This window comes from Nycticebus coucang, chromosome 6, assembly GCF_027406575.1.
Source record: "Nycticebus coucang isolate mNycCou1 chromosome 6, mNycCou1.pri, whole genome shotgun sequence".
NCBI classification, from domain to species: Eukaryota; Metazoa; Chordata; class Mammalia; order Primates; family Lorisidae; genus Nycticebus; species Nycticebus coucang.
This window is the reverse complement of record NC_069785.1, coordinates 65,689,308-65,703,640: the sequence shown is the minus strand read 5'-3', so window position 1 is coordinate 65,703,640 and position 14,333 is coordinate 65,689,308. Positions and strand designations below refer to the sequence as shown.

General features: G+C 40.3%; 1 protein-coding gene across 2 annotated transcripts in view; it reads right to left on the bottom strand.

Annotated features, from left to right (window-relative positions):
* APH1B (aph-1 homolog B, gamma-secretase subunit) overlaps positions 1-14,333 on the bottom strand; it is a 30,460-nt gene that overhangs the window by 3,738 nt on the left and 12,389 nt on the right. Inside the window, exon 5 of one of the 2 annotated variants that reach the window (XM_053594415.1) lies at positions 3,936-4,063. The exons of the other annotated variant lie outside the window; for it this stretch is intronic. Coding sequence (XP_053450390.1) covers positions 3,936-4,063 — 128 coding nt within the window. The remainder of the gene's footprint in view (positions 1-3,935; positions 4,064-14,333) is intronic. 2 annotated transcript variants of the gene reach the window in all.

Here is a 14,333-nt window from a genome sequence, read left to right as displayed (position 1 = left end):
GAAACCATAAAGAGAAACTGATTAGACTGCATTAAAATGAAAAACTTTTGTTCACTAAAAGACAACATTAAGACGATATAAAGACAGACCACATCATAGAAGTTATTTGTAATACATACATCTGACAAACTATTCTCTGACGGAAAATATAGAGAAATCACAAAGAAAAAGACAGATAAACCCGGTAAGTGGGCATAAGATTTGAACAGTCACTTCATAAAAGATTGATCCAAATGGACAATAAACATTGAAGATGTGCTCGATGTCATTAATCAGGGAAATGCAAATTAAAGTTTTAATGACACTATAAGCTATTGATTTGTATGTTTATGATACCACCACATACCCAGCAGTATAGCTAGCAGTAGCGAATTCCACACCAAGTGCTGGTGAGGTGGGGGAACTGCAACTCATAAATGAGTGCTGGGAGCGTAAGTTGATATGACCACTCTGAAAAACGGAGTGGTAAGAAGAGGCACACCCGGTGACCCAGCAATTCACACCTAGGCATATATCCAAGAGAAATGTGCACCCAGGGCTACACACTAGAATGTTCATAGCAGTATTATTCTCAATAGTTAAAACTAGAAACACCATAAAGGCCTCTCTGCTGTAGAATGAATAAATAACAGCACAGCCACACAGAATACTATAGACAGCACCAAATGAGCATGTCAGAATAGTGGAAAGATGAATCCCACAAACAGGGTGAGCAAAGGAGCCAGACACAGAGCAAATGCTACACAGTTTCATTTATGTCAAATACCAAGAGGCAGAGCCAAGCTGCTGTGTTAGTCTGAATCATGCTCACCCTGAGTAGGCCAGTGACCAGAGGCCCAGGAGCCGCATGGGGGCTGACGATATGTTGATTTTCACCTAGCTTACACAGGTGTGTTCACACTGAAAATTCATCAAGATGTATACCTATGTATACCCGTGTACTTTTCTGTATGTTATTTTAATAAAACAATTAATCATTCTCTGAAATCTGCTGTTGAGCATCAACTACTGTTAATATTTTGGTATAAAATCTTCTAAACTTTCTGGGTCCTTTTGTTATCACTAAAGAGAATGACATCAACTATTCAGTATAATTGACTATGTGCCAAGGACTGAGGATACAAAGATTGACAAGATAAGGCCCATATGTGAGGATCAACTGTAGTTAGAGAGAGATGTACAAACCATATTAAATAAAATATGCTAGCCATGGATAAGAATAAGAATAAGCAAGGTACAGTGTCTGAAACATCAACCTTCCCAGGCAGGAGTCCCATAGAATGAGCAGGGAAGACAAATCACCGTAGGTAGACAGCAGGGACAAAGGTGTGCCTATTGGGGACACCAGGTCAGTTTAGACACGACAGCAATGCTGTGAATTGTGGAGACTGTCAGAGGTAAGCTTTGCAGCAGGAAGAAACAGTAAGAGGCTTACGTCAAACAAGGAGGTGGATTTTACAGACATCTCTACAGCTGATTGCTCTCCTCAACACACCCGGCCTCCAGGATGCCCTGGACATCCTCCTGCCTCACTCACTGTTCCTTCTTTTCCCCAATTTCAATCTTGGAGCATCCAGGGGCTCAGTCCTTGGGTCTCTTCACTATTTACACCCACTCTTTATAATCATCATTTCTAGCCCAGGTGTCTGTCTTAGACTCCAAACTTTTCCATCCAACAGCTTACCTGCCATCTCCCCATAGGTGTCCAATAGGCACCTCCAAAGTACTGTGCCCAAAAGGGAACTCTCGGCCCTCCCTCACAAGCTTCCCTATCTCAGATGATGGTGACTCAGTCTGTCCAACTGCCTGTGCCAAAAACCTTGGCGACATCCTTGGTCCTGCTTGTTCTCTCACATATCTGTTAAGAACTGCTGCTGGCTCTACTTTCAAAAATATGTCCTGAATCTGGCCATTCCTCATCATCTCCACTGCTATCTCGCACGAGTCATCACATCCTTCCTTAAGGACTGGAATTTCTTCCTTCACAACTGTCTCATGTCAACACAGCAGAGTGAACCTTTCAAAACTTGAGTCAGGTCACATGTCTCTTCTCAAAGCTCGGATGACTCCTTTTTTTTTTTTTGAGTCAGAGTCTACGTGGCCCTTGGTAAAATGCTGTGGTGTCACAGCTTACAGCTCTTGGGCTCAAGTGATTCTCTTGCCTCAGCCTCCCATTTGCCGTCACAAGGCCCAGCTATTTTTTGTTGCAGTTGTCATTGCTGTTTTAGCTGGCCCAGGCTGGGTTCGAACCCGCTAACTTTGGTGTATGTGGCTGGCGCCATAACCACTGTGTTATGGGCGCTGAGCCTGACTCCTCATTTCACTGGGAGTAAAAGCCAAAGTCCTACATTACTCAGGTGTGGCCCTCACTTCCAAGCTACTTTCCTCCCACTGGCAACCCTTGTCAGTATCTCCCACTCAGCTCTCTTTTGCTCAGCTGCTCTGACCACCTGGTTTCCACAGGTATGCCACGCACACCCTTTACTCCTAGGTCCTTGGCACTGGCTGTTCGGCCACATGGCCAATTTCCACACTCCACTTCTTTGCTCAGATGTCACCTTTACAACAAAGCCTGCTCTGACCATCTAATTGTGAGATCCCCACCCCACACACGCTCTGAGTCCCAGTCGCTTGCTCTGCTTTTCTTTTTTTCCACAGCACCAATCACTTCCCAAGATACCATATAATTTCTTACTTATTATGTCTATTATTCATCACCTGCCTCTCCCCACTAGATTATAAAGGCCAGGAATCTTTGTTTTGTTCTTCTAGGACAGTGCCCGCACCACAGAAGGCACTCAATGTAATTATTTGTTGAATATATAGCCATTTGATCTATAAGAAGGGTGTTTGGATTTCTGATTATAAAAGCACTGTTACAGAACATTTGGAACGTGACAAAAAATGATAAAAAGAACCCACAATCCCAACACTCAGAGGTAAATGTTGTTAATATTTTGATCCATCCCCTTTCTAGTCTTTTTCCAACAAAGATTTGGCTTTAGATAGCTGCCATTCTATATTAAAAGTAACTTTAGTATCCTGCACCACTGAAAGGTTTTGGGGAGAGAGCCAAAAAGATTGCATTTTAGACAGATGAGAGGGCAGGAAGCCCAGTGTAAGAAAATGGCTGGAGAGGAGAGAAGTGTAAGGCAGCTCTCACTAGAAGGGAACTTTTCAGCATCAGGTAAGAGATGATGAGGTCTGCACAAGGCAGTAGAGGGGTAATTCTCATGTACATATATGAGAGATTATAATAAAAGTCAGACCCAAAGCATTAAATATTACTTTAAAAACAGATCTAATCAAGTTTAATTTGACTGGCATTATCATCGTGTCAGTGAGGAAGAGTGAAAAGGACGCTTTGGTTATGGATCAGAATGAGCAAAATCGGTTCAACACGTATGGAGATAATTTTAGAAATTTGCATCAAGTACTTAAAAAATACATTCATACCATTTAGGTTAATAATTCCAAGCTTTGGAATCTAAACAACATATGGAAAACATTTCATGTACAGCAATATTCAAGACAGCATTACAACACCCAAACAGGTGGAAGTGATCAAACAAGTTGTAATAATTTTTATGTAATGATACATAAAGCTATTAACTTTATATCATAAAGGATTTATAGTATCATGGAAATTGCTTCAAATGCGCTCCATAACATAAGCATAATGCAGGACTGTCTCATGTTTGACTACACCCATAAAAAAAGACACGTGAAAAAATATCTTTAATAAGACCCACCAAAAAAATTATTAGTAGCCTTTCTACAGTAAGACCTAGAGATGATCCATTCACTCACCTAAATGACATTTCTGAATTTCCTGATTTTCTCATGAGCACGTTTTTCATCTAGAGAAGATTCTACCATTTAGATAGATGGACCTGAGTTCCAGAAGCCAGTTTGAACATGGTGGCAACACTCACCTGGGCTGACACCAGCAGATGGGTCAGGAGAACTATAAGAAGGATGTACCAGTTTTTCTTCTCACAGCCATCAAAAAACACAATGCCCCAGAAGACATGCAGCAATATGATAACCAGCGTCATGAAAGCTGAAAGACAGCCAACCGTTAGTGCCCACTCACACAGACACCAGTGCCCACTCAGCACCCTGCCACTCACTGTCCCCGGCTCTCAAATCCGCTGTGCCGCAGAGTCCCTGCCTGACAGAAACGGGACTTGGACACATGCGTGCTCTAAGGGTAACTCGAAAAGCAACATTTCTGAGCAGGATCCACTCTGCAGCAGCTTCTCATCTGGAAAGTGAACTTGTTCAACAAAAAGTTGGCTTGGATCTGGCTCTCAAGTAATTTACCTGAGGAAGTCAATAAAATTGTTGGGATGTCTAACCAGCTTTTTCCCAACTAGCCTTCCACACTAAGAGAAATTTCAATTAAAAGGAGTATCTTCTGTTTAAACAAGCTTCCTCACTAAAGTGGAATTTCCCCTCAGATCTTTTTTTTTTTAAAGGCCAATATAAAATAAAATATTAAACTCATAATAATTATCTAAGTAATTCTTCTTAAGCAACTGGCATGAATTTGATCAGCACTAACAAACTGTGTGGTTTGTGTGTGTGTGTTCTGTGTGCTGGTTAACATTATTTAAAGTGGGCAAGCACCATATATTCTACAAGTTTTTAAATGGAAAAAACAAAAGGAATGTAGATTTCCCTTCTCAGCCACATAATCAGATGCCATTAATACCCACCTCACTGGCAAAAAATCAAGTCTGAAAACACTCTTTCAAACTGCTGGAAGACAATCCAGCATTACCAATTAACGTGGAAATTTGCATTCTCTGGTTCACTCTAGCAATTCCATAGCTAGTTTTATACTCTGAAACAATTAGTTCTCAAATTAATACATCAGCAGCACCTAGGAACATGTTAGAAATGCAAATTGTTGGGACCCCCTCTACACTTTCTGAATCAAAAACAACTTGGTGGGAGACCAGCAATCCATGTTTAAACAGCCCTGCAAGTGACTCAGATGCATGATTGATTTTCAGAACCACTGCTCCAGAGACAATCTTACACATCTGTATAAGGAGGTATATACAAGAATATTTATATTGGCGTTGTCTGGAATAATATGTCCGTCATTACCAGAATGGAAAATAAATCATGGTGTAGTCACACAATGGAATACTATACGATCTACAATATACATGATCTTAAGAATACAAAATTAAGTGGGGAACAAAATTCTTCATACTGTGAAAAATGCGTATCATTTAACTTATGTGAAGTAAAAAAACATGCAAAACTATTAAAAAGACATAATACCTGTTGGAGGAAAGAAAGCTCTTATAACTGGTAAAACAGTCATTTCAGTAAATGATGGTAAATATTTTAACTAAAGTAGAAGAGGAAGAGGCCATGGCCTCAAGGTTTAGACTAGACTAAACTAGAATGATGTATTTTAAACCCAGTGATGATCCTGGGTTTAAAGGATCAGGGTTTAAAGGGAAGCTTTCCCGCAGATGGACACCTGGTGATGGTGGCGAGTTTTTTTTGTTTGTTTTGAGGCAGGGTCTTGCTCTGTTGCCCAGGCTAGGGTGTAGTGACATAATCATCGCTCACTATAGCCTCCAACTCCCGGGTGCAGGCAATCTTTTCATGTGGCTGAGTCCATAAGCACATGACACCATACCTGGCTAATTCTTTTATTTGTTGTATAGACAGGGTCTCACTGTTGCCCAGCCTGGTAGTATGGTGTTAAACTTCTGTCCTACCTCAGCCTCCCAAAGTGTTAGGATTACACGTATGAGCCAATATGCCCAGTTGAGTTTTAAAGTTTCTCTATGTCAGAGAAGATCAAGGCAGAAACAGGCACAGATGTTCATTTGGCAGGAGAGCAAAGTCTTGCTCTGTTGCTCAGGCTGGAGTACAATGGTATAACGGCAGTTCATTGTAACCTTGAACTCCGAGGCTCGAGTAATCCTCCTGCCTCAGCCTCTTAAGTACCTAGAAACAATGATTATTTAAAAAAAAATGGGCCAGGTTGGTGCCCAGAGCTCAGTGATTAGGGCGCTGGCCATACGCACTGGGGCTGGTGGGTTTGAACCCAGCCAGGGCCTGCTGAAGAATAACAATAAAAAAAAAATAATAATAATAGCCAGGTGTTGTGGCGGGTGCCTGTAGTCCCAGCTACTTGGAAGGCTGAGGCAAGAGAATTCTTTAAGCCCAATTATTTGAGGTTGCTGTGAGCTGTGACACCACAGCACTCTACCGAGGGTGACATAGTGAGACTGTCTCAAAAAAAAAAAAAAAAAAAAAAAAAGTTAATTTATAACCCAGATTAATAAAAGAAGTTTCCATAATTTCTAATGTTTTAGAGCATTAGAAAGCTGAATATTCTAACTAGTACTATGTGTATCTGTTTATGCCACCTGGAGCTATCTACTGTGACAACAGACTTCCTCTTCTACTAATTTCTTATATCAAATTCTCTTGGTAGAGAATGTTTCAATATAACCTATTTCTAAGCAAAACATTTCAAGTGTTATCTTTAAGAGGCAGTATTTAGTATTTGGCTCTTCCATCCCTTCTGAATATACCCCAAGTTCTGTAGCACACAGATTCATAAGTACTCTTGTTTTCATACTTGTTGCCTTCCCTCATTCCTGATAACCACTTTTCTGTCCTTGCAAAAACAGTGGCCTAGGGTAGCAATTGATTCCAAGATGACGGAAGTTGCTGTCATCTGGCTTCCCTTCCCAAGGTCAGTGTATCTCTAACTAGGTCACAAAGAGCCAAGCACTGCTGCTGGGGGGTGGCAACCACAGATGGGAGATTCCCCAAGTCTTCCTGCCAAGGCTCAGCCCAGAGGCAGGATGTGAACACCAAAAGGCTTTCGATTTCTTTTTCTAAGTAATAGAAAGATCTAGCCAGGCTGCATAAAACTCTCTGGATTCTTGGGAGATCACCTATCACAAGTAGGAATCAGGGCCCAAAACTAAATTAATGCTTTTGAAAATGTTTTTCCCTGATGGAGATTTAACTTAAAATTTTTGCCTTAAAAAGTATAAAAGAATTTTGTGGCCTGTAAAGTGATTTTACTAATCAAATAACATTGTCCAAGACTTAAAAAATGTATTTTGAAACCATTTCATATTACATAGTGGTAAGAAAGGTGTGGTATTGTTCCTTCATACCAACAAGATCAAAAAAGAGATGTCCCCAAAGCAACTCAAATGAGAAGTGTTTAAACAGTATTTATCATTTCATATTTGTAAGAATAATGGAACACTCTCCTCAAATCAGCTCATTACCCCACAGAGTCAGTGTTAGGAGGTCCATTAGAAGTTGTCTGATCTAGTCCCCTACAAAATGCAAAAAAATCAATCCCACAGATCTACTTCAAATATTTCCAATTTAGGAGCTTATGGTATTAAACAGCCACTGTGATAGAGTCCCTACTCAAACCAAACCCTAATCTGCCTTCCGTTAACTGATTCTCAACTGGAGTGATTTTGCTGACTTTGGGGGGGATTTGTCAATGTATGTAGGCGTTTTTGTTTACCACGACTTAGTGTGGTAAGGGGAGTGCCTCTGAAATCTAATGCAGAGGCCAACAATGCTGTTAAACACTGTATGGTACAAAAGACAGCTCCTCAACAAAGAATTATCTGGGCCCAAATATCAGTGGTGCTGAAATTAAGAAATCATGCTTTTCACTCCTGCTTGTTGGTCCTAGGGAGGCTCTTTGAAGAAACACAACTCACCTTTTTTTTTCATATGTGGCACGTTAAAAAATATTTGAAATTCCCTGTATTAGCCCGCTACAGTCACAAAAATGCTGCACAACAAACCCTGTCAAAACTCACTGGCTGGAGCTGCTGTTGGACTGTGGAGTCCAAAGCAGTTGCTCACAGGAGCCTTGGGTATAACTGCATACTGGGGGATCCACTGTAAGGTGGCAGGCAGTGCATATGGGCTCTCAGGATTCTGTTACTTTCTACTAATGCTTCAGTGACTTCGTGAAATTAATTTCTATGTTTGTCTGTAGCCTGGAATATTTTCAGCACCATCAGATTTATCTTTATAAAAAAAACATTTACTTGGCTCAGCACTCATAGCACAGTGGTTATGGTGCCAGCCACATATACTGAGGCTGGCAGGTTTGAACCCGGCGCTGGGCAGCTAAACGACAACTGCAACAACAACAAAAAATAGCCGGGCGTTGTGCAGGCTACTTGGGAGGCTGAGGCAAGAGAATCGCTTAAGCCCCAGAGTTTGAGGTTGCTGTGAGCTGTGACGCCACAGCAGTCTACCCAGGACAACAGCTGGAAACTATCTCAAAGAAAAACAGACATTTACTCCAAATAAGCTCTCAAACTATTCCTGATGCCATTATAAACAAAACCAAGCACATAAGACCCTAGATGAAGATTTAAATGGAAATTGAAGGCAAGATTTGCAGTTGGATTGGATGTTATGAGAAAAATGGAAGAATTAAGAATCATTTTATGAAATAATTAGCCATAGTAACTGGAAGGATGGACCTGCCTCAACAGAGGTAAGGAAGAGTGCAGGGTGCACTACTTTAAAGATCTCATTCCACTGTCTTCTATCACCCAGAATTTCTGGTAAGAAGTCAGCAATATTTCAAATTGTTGTTCCACTGAGGTAAGGAGAAAGTGCCACTAGAGATGAAAGCAGCTTACTTCCTGAAACAGAAGACTCCAATCTCAAGAAAAATATTCAAGTATAAATCTTTGGTGAAGACTTTGGAATAATGAAAGAGGTAATAAAATCCAATAGCTCTAGCCATTAAAGTAAACCACAAGGTTGATTAATTTCTCAAAAGAACCAAGATTTCCAAACATTTATGCAGATAAGTCTGGTTCTGGGTAATCTGACTAAAACCTGTTCTAGGAATAGTGCTAGAAAACCGCACAGTATACCAATGAAACATGTTACAACATGAGCAATCCCCCTAGAAGCTGTGAGGCAGCAGCTCTGGTATGAACTTTAGTAGAGTTTTGGCAAGGCGAAGAGTGAACTGGTGCAGGAGGTCCCAGTAATGAAGAGCATCATCAGTGAGAAGCGGGCATGGAGAAGGTTGGTAAATGCTGGCATTCCCAGCACAGTTTCCCAATACAGCCGCGGAGCTGTGTGGGATCTCACTGAGGTTGCTGAGGAAGGCTAGCTGAAGCAATAAAGCTGAAAATAGGGTGATTTTCCCCCTTTCCAATTATAAATGTTGGATGTAATAGACAAAAAAAATTCCCATGGAGCTGAATGAAATGTGATATCATACTAGATGATGTGCTAGAAATGTGCCTTTTGTCTAAACGCAAATATCTTTACAAGGTAGTATCCTGTTCATTATGGCTATGAAAAAAAATCTCTGAAATTCATTGAAGAAAAAGAAACAAAACCTCCAAAACACCATAAATTAAAGGCAGCCATGGATAAAGAAAATAAAGATCATTTCACCCATGAAGAAATAAGACCTACAGAGAATGAAGAAGCAGAAGTCATCCAACTGCCTGAGCCAAAAGGTGGTCGGCAGAGGCCAGCCAGGCATCCATGGGAGGAAATAGACATCAGTGACTCGCGGTGGCCGGGAACACATCTAGATGAGCCATCAAGTCTTAGAGCCATAGCCCATGTCATTCTTTCAGCCAGAGACTACGAGCTGTCTATGCAGTGTGCCTAGGATATGCACACTTTATAATGTATCTCAGGCTACTAGAGCCTATGATAGGTCAAGGTTTAATGAAAGAACATTGCGAAAAGTACAATTTTCTATTCTGTTATTTGAGCAGCTTAAAGACTATTATTGATATGAAAAAAATAACAAAAAAATGATAAAATTGATATTTATAGCTAATTATGTCATAAACAGGCAGTTAACTGTGATAATTTATTGTGAGAAATTAAGATTCTAATGAATCCAGAAAAGTACACAATTGCAGATTAAGCTCTATCGTCAATAATTTTTTCCGTATCATTAAGAGATATTGTCTTTGCTATACGAGATATTTTCTTTACTACTTTGGAATCTGGTAATGTAGGTACTGAGATAGTCTTGCTTACAAAGAGCTTTCATTTAAAAGTCTAAATCTTTAACAAACTGTCACACTGTAGAGATTATTCTTGAAATATCATGAATAAAAATGTGAGGTGATGACCAAAAAACCTCACTAGATTACGGTAACAAGGATTTACTCCAATGCTTACAGGTCTAAAGACTGACTGCATGTTGGGTGATCAGGGCTGGGCTCGGCTCTGGTGCAGGCTGCTGGGTTGGGCTCTGGTTTGCTTTCTGGGTGTTCATTCAGGGGTCCCAGGTAAAGTGGGCATTAATTACCCAGGGCATATGACTAGAGTCCAAGAAGGCAGATCCAACCAAGCAGTGCTTTCTTTCTTTTTTTTTTTTTTTTGGAGACAGAGTCTCACTTTGTCACCCTCAGTAGAGTACCATAGCGTCACAGCTCACAGCAACCTCCAACTCCTGGACTTAGGTGATTCTCTTGTCTCAGCCTCCCGAGTAGCTGGGACTACAGGCGCCTGCCACAACACCTGGCTATTTTTTTTTTGTTGCAGTTTGGCAGGGTCCGGGTTTGAACCCGCCACCCTCGGTATATGGGGCTGGCCTCCTACCCACTGAGCCACAGGCACCACCCCAAGCAGTGCTTTCTAAGCCTCTGACTTACACAGATCAGCTAATTGGTCAGTTCAAGTCACATGACTAAACTCAAAGTCAAAGGGCAGGAAAATACATTCTGGTCACCAAGAGGCCATATAAGTACGTGGATGTATAATTTTATTATAGGAAATGACAAATTGGAACAAAAATCGAATCATCCATATTTCTTTATTTTTCTTCTTTATTCTCTTTCTTGAAATATATCCCATAGGACACAGCTTCTAGATCTTTCACTACATTTTTTTTTCTATACGAATTTTAGTTCTTCTCATTCCTCTTAAATCACATGCTCAGAACTGAATACAACACTCCCAATGTGGTCTGTTCCCTGTATTGATTTCACATAGTGAAATGTTTAGTGGCTAAAAAGTTGAAAACCTTGGGCGGCACCTGTGGCTCAGTCGGTAAGGCGCCCGCCCCATATATCGAGGGTGGCGGGTTCAAACCCGGCCCCAGCTGAACTGCAACCAAAAAATAGCTGGGCGTTGTGGTGGGCGCCTGTAGTCCCAGCTACTCGGGAGGCTGAGGCAAGAGAATCGCTTAAGCCCAGGAGTTGGAGGTTGCTGTGAGCTGTGTGATGCCATGGCACTCCAAGGGCCATAAAGTGAGACTCTATCTCTACAAAAAAAAAAAAAAAAAAAAGTTGAAAACCTTATCTAGATAAGGGTACTGCCTAGAAAACATAATAAAAATGAAAAGATTTGGGGAAGTACTAAAAACAAAATACAAGCTGTCTCTTTTTTACTGACTACTAGTTAAGACATTTTTTTCTTCTAAACCATGAGGGAGATAATTCAGAGTGATAAATTCAGATTCCACATAATATTAGAGAATTTACTCTCTATATAAATTGTTTTCTCAAGAACCAAATTCTCTAACTTAATAATATTCTTAGGCCATTTTAGAGTTTATAAAGTACTTAAATATATATTCTCTGAATTAATTCCATTTATTTCTTATCTCTGAGCTAGGCATTATTTTTGCTCTGCCGAAAGATCAGGAAATTGAAGGTTAGATGCAAGTATAATACTTCCGTTACCCGAAGAACAATGTCTTTCTTACCTCCATTCCTGCAGGGAAAAAAGAATTAACTTGCACCTACACATTACTTATAGATTATGCTTTTCTGTAACATAAAAACTTATAAACATACAGGCATCATACAATACATGTATCTTAATAACACAACTAACACAGATATACTACACATTGAGTCTCCCTTATCTGAAATGCTTGGAACCAGAGGTGTTTTGAATTTTAGAGTTTTTAGAATTTTGGAATATTTGCATATACGTAATGAGATGTCTTGGGGGACGGGAACCATGAAATTAACTTACGTTTCATATACTCTTCGTACATAGCATGAAGGTAACTTTATACATTACTTTTAATAATGTATAAAGTACATTTTGTTCATGAAATAAAGTTCATGAAATACATTACTTTTAATAATGTATAAAGCACATTCTGTTCATAAAATAAAGTTTTTCTGCATTTTGACTGCTGGTCATCATTTTGGTGTTTAAAGTTTTGGATTTTGGAGGATTTGGCGGGATTTGGGATTAGGAATACTCAAGCTGTAATTAGTGACCCTACATTCCTTATTTATTCTGATTTTTAGGCATCTGTGATGAAATATGTTAATATATTAAGTTACTTGGGGACAAAAGCTCGAATAAATGCTAATAACAGCAGTTACAAACAATATATAACACAAATGTAACACATACAAATTTGGGGGCATTATTTTTAAATGTAATAAAAATGAATTTCTTAAATTTTTAGCTCAAAGTCCCTGCTTCAAAGAATGATGTTATAACAATTCAGAAATTTGCACGTGATAAATCAGTTATTGTTCTTTTATTCTTTAGGTACATATTCACAGCATGGCCAGTCTGCCATCTTAACTTGGCCAAAAACATTAAGCTATCTTACTGAATATTGAATTTTTCCTTGAATTCATAGAAATTACAAATATAATCCCCAAATTGCTAGCAAATCTTACTTTCTTCCAAAAGAATCATTTTAAGTATCTTATGAAAACACACTAGGTCACTAAAAGGAATGAAATGAAGGGAATTAGCACCATCTAGTGAAAGAAGCTGGCAAAACTGGAGGATCAAAAGAAAACTGCTTCTGTGGCAGTATGCATAAAAGCTGCATAGGAGACGGTACAACACAGAGAACTGTAGCACTGACACTCCCTTATGATTATGTTTTATTACTTCATTTTGAACTCTAACCGAAATTATTTTTGTGATACAGTCTCATTCTGTTGCTATTGCTCAGGCTAGAGTGCTGTGACATCAGCCTAACTCACAGCAACCTCAAACTCCTGGGCTCAAGTGTGATTCTCCTGCCTCTGCCTCCCAAGTAGCTGAGACTACTACAGGCACAAGGCCTGGCTATTTTTTGGTTGCAGCTGTCATTGTTGTTTGGCAGGGCTGGGCTGGATTCGAACCCACCAGCTCATGTGTATGTGGATGGCGCCAAGCCAATTTTTCTACTGTTAGTAGAGACAGGGTCTCACTCTTGTTCAGGTTGGCCTCAAACTCTGACCTCAAGTGATGCTCCTGCCTCAGCCTCCTAGAGTGCTAGAATTATAGTCATGAGCCACTGTGCCCCATTCGAACACTAACAGACTTTAAGTATGAATACTGCATTTAGTTTTAAAACCTAATATTCAGTATAATCAATCATTAACAATTTGCCAGAAATATTTTCTCTTTTTTTTTTTGTAGAGACAGAGTTTCACTTTATCGCCCTTGCTAGAGTGCTGTGGCATCACACAGCTAACAGTAACCTCCAACTCATGGGCTTAGGCGATTCTCCTGCCTCAGCCTCCTGAGTAGCTGGGACTACAGGCGCCCGCCACAACGCCCGGCTATTTTTTTGTTGCAGTTGGGCTGGGGCCGGGTTTGAACCCGCCACCCTCGGTATATGGGGCCAGCGCCCTGTTCACTGAGCCACAGGTGCTGCCCAGCCAGAAATATTTTCATTATGAAATGTTTAAAAGGAAGACAATTTGGCCAGGCATGGTGGCTCACACCTGTAATCCAAGCACTCTGGAAGGTCCAGGCAAGAGTATCCCTTGAGCTCAGGAGTTCAAGACCAGCCTGAGCTAAACCCTGTATCTACTAAAAATAGAAAAATGAGCCAAGTGTCATGGTGGACACCTGTAGTCCCAGCTGCTTAGGAGTATGAGGCAGGAGGATAGCTTCAACCCAAGAGTTTGAGGTTGCTTTGAGCTAGGCTGACACCATGGCACTCTGGCCTGAGCAACAGAGTGAGACTGTATCTTAAAAAAAAAAAAAAAGAAAAAAAGAAAGAAAAAGAAAAGATAATTTGCATGACATCATTAAATAAGTATGATCTATTAATATACTTTCATGTCCTCTAGCTTGCAGCCAGATTTAAAGGGCCCTGACTTTATCCTGTAGACCTTGGAAAAAATTTTTGAAATGGAAAAGATTAGTTTGGTGGCTGCATACAGGGTAGATTCACATGGAAAGTGTGTCAGAGAAAGACTAGCCAGTTGGGGATGGATAGTGATAATCTAGACTAGCGATGCCAACACTTGAACAAAAATGGAAACAAAGGGGCGGTGCCTGTGGCTCAATGAGTAGGGCACTGGTCCCATATGCCGGAGGTGGCGGGTTCA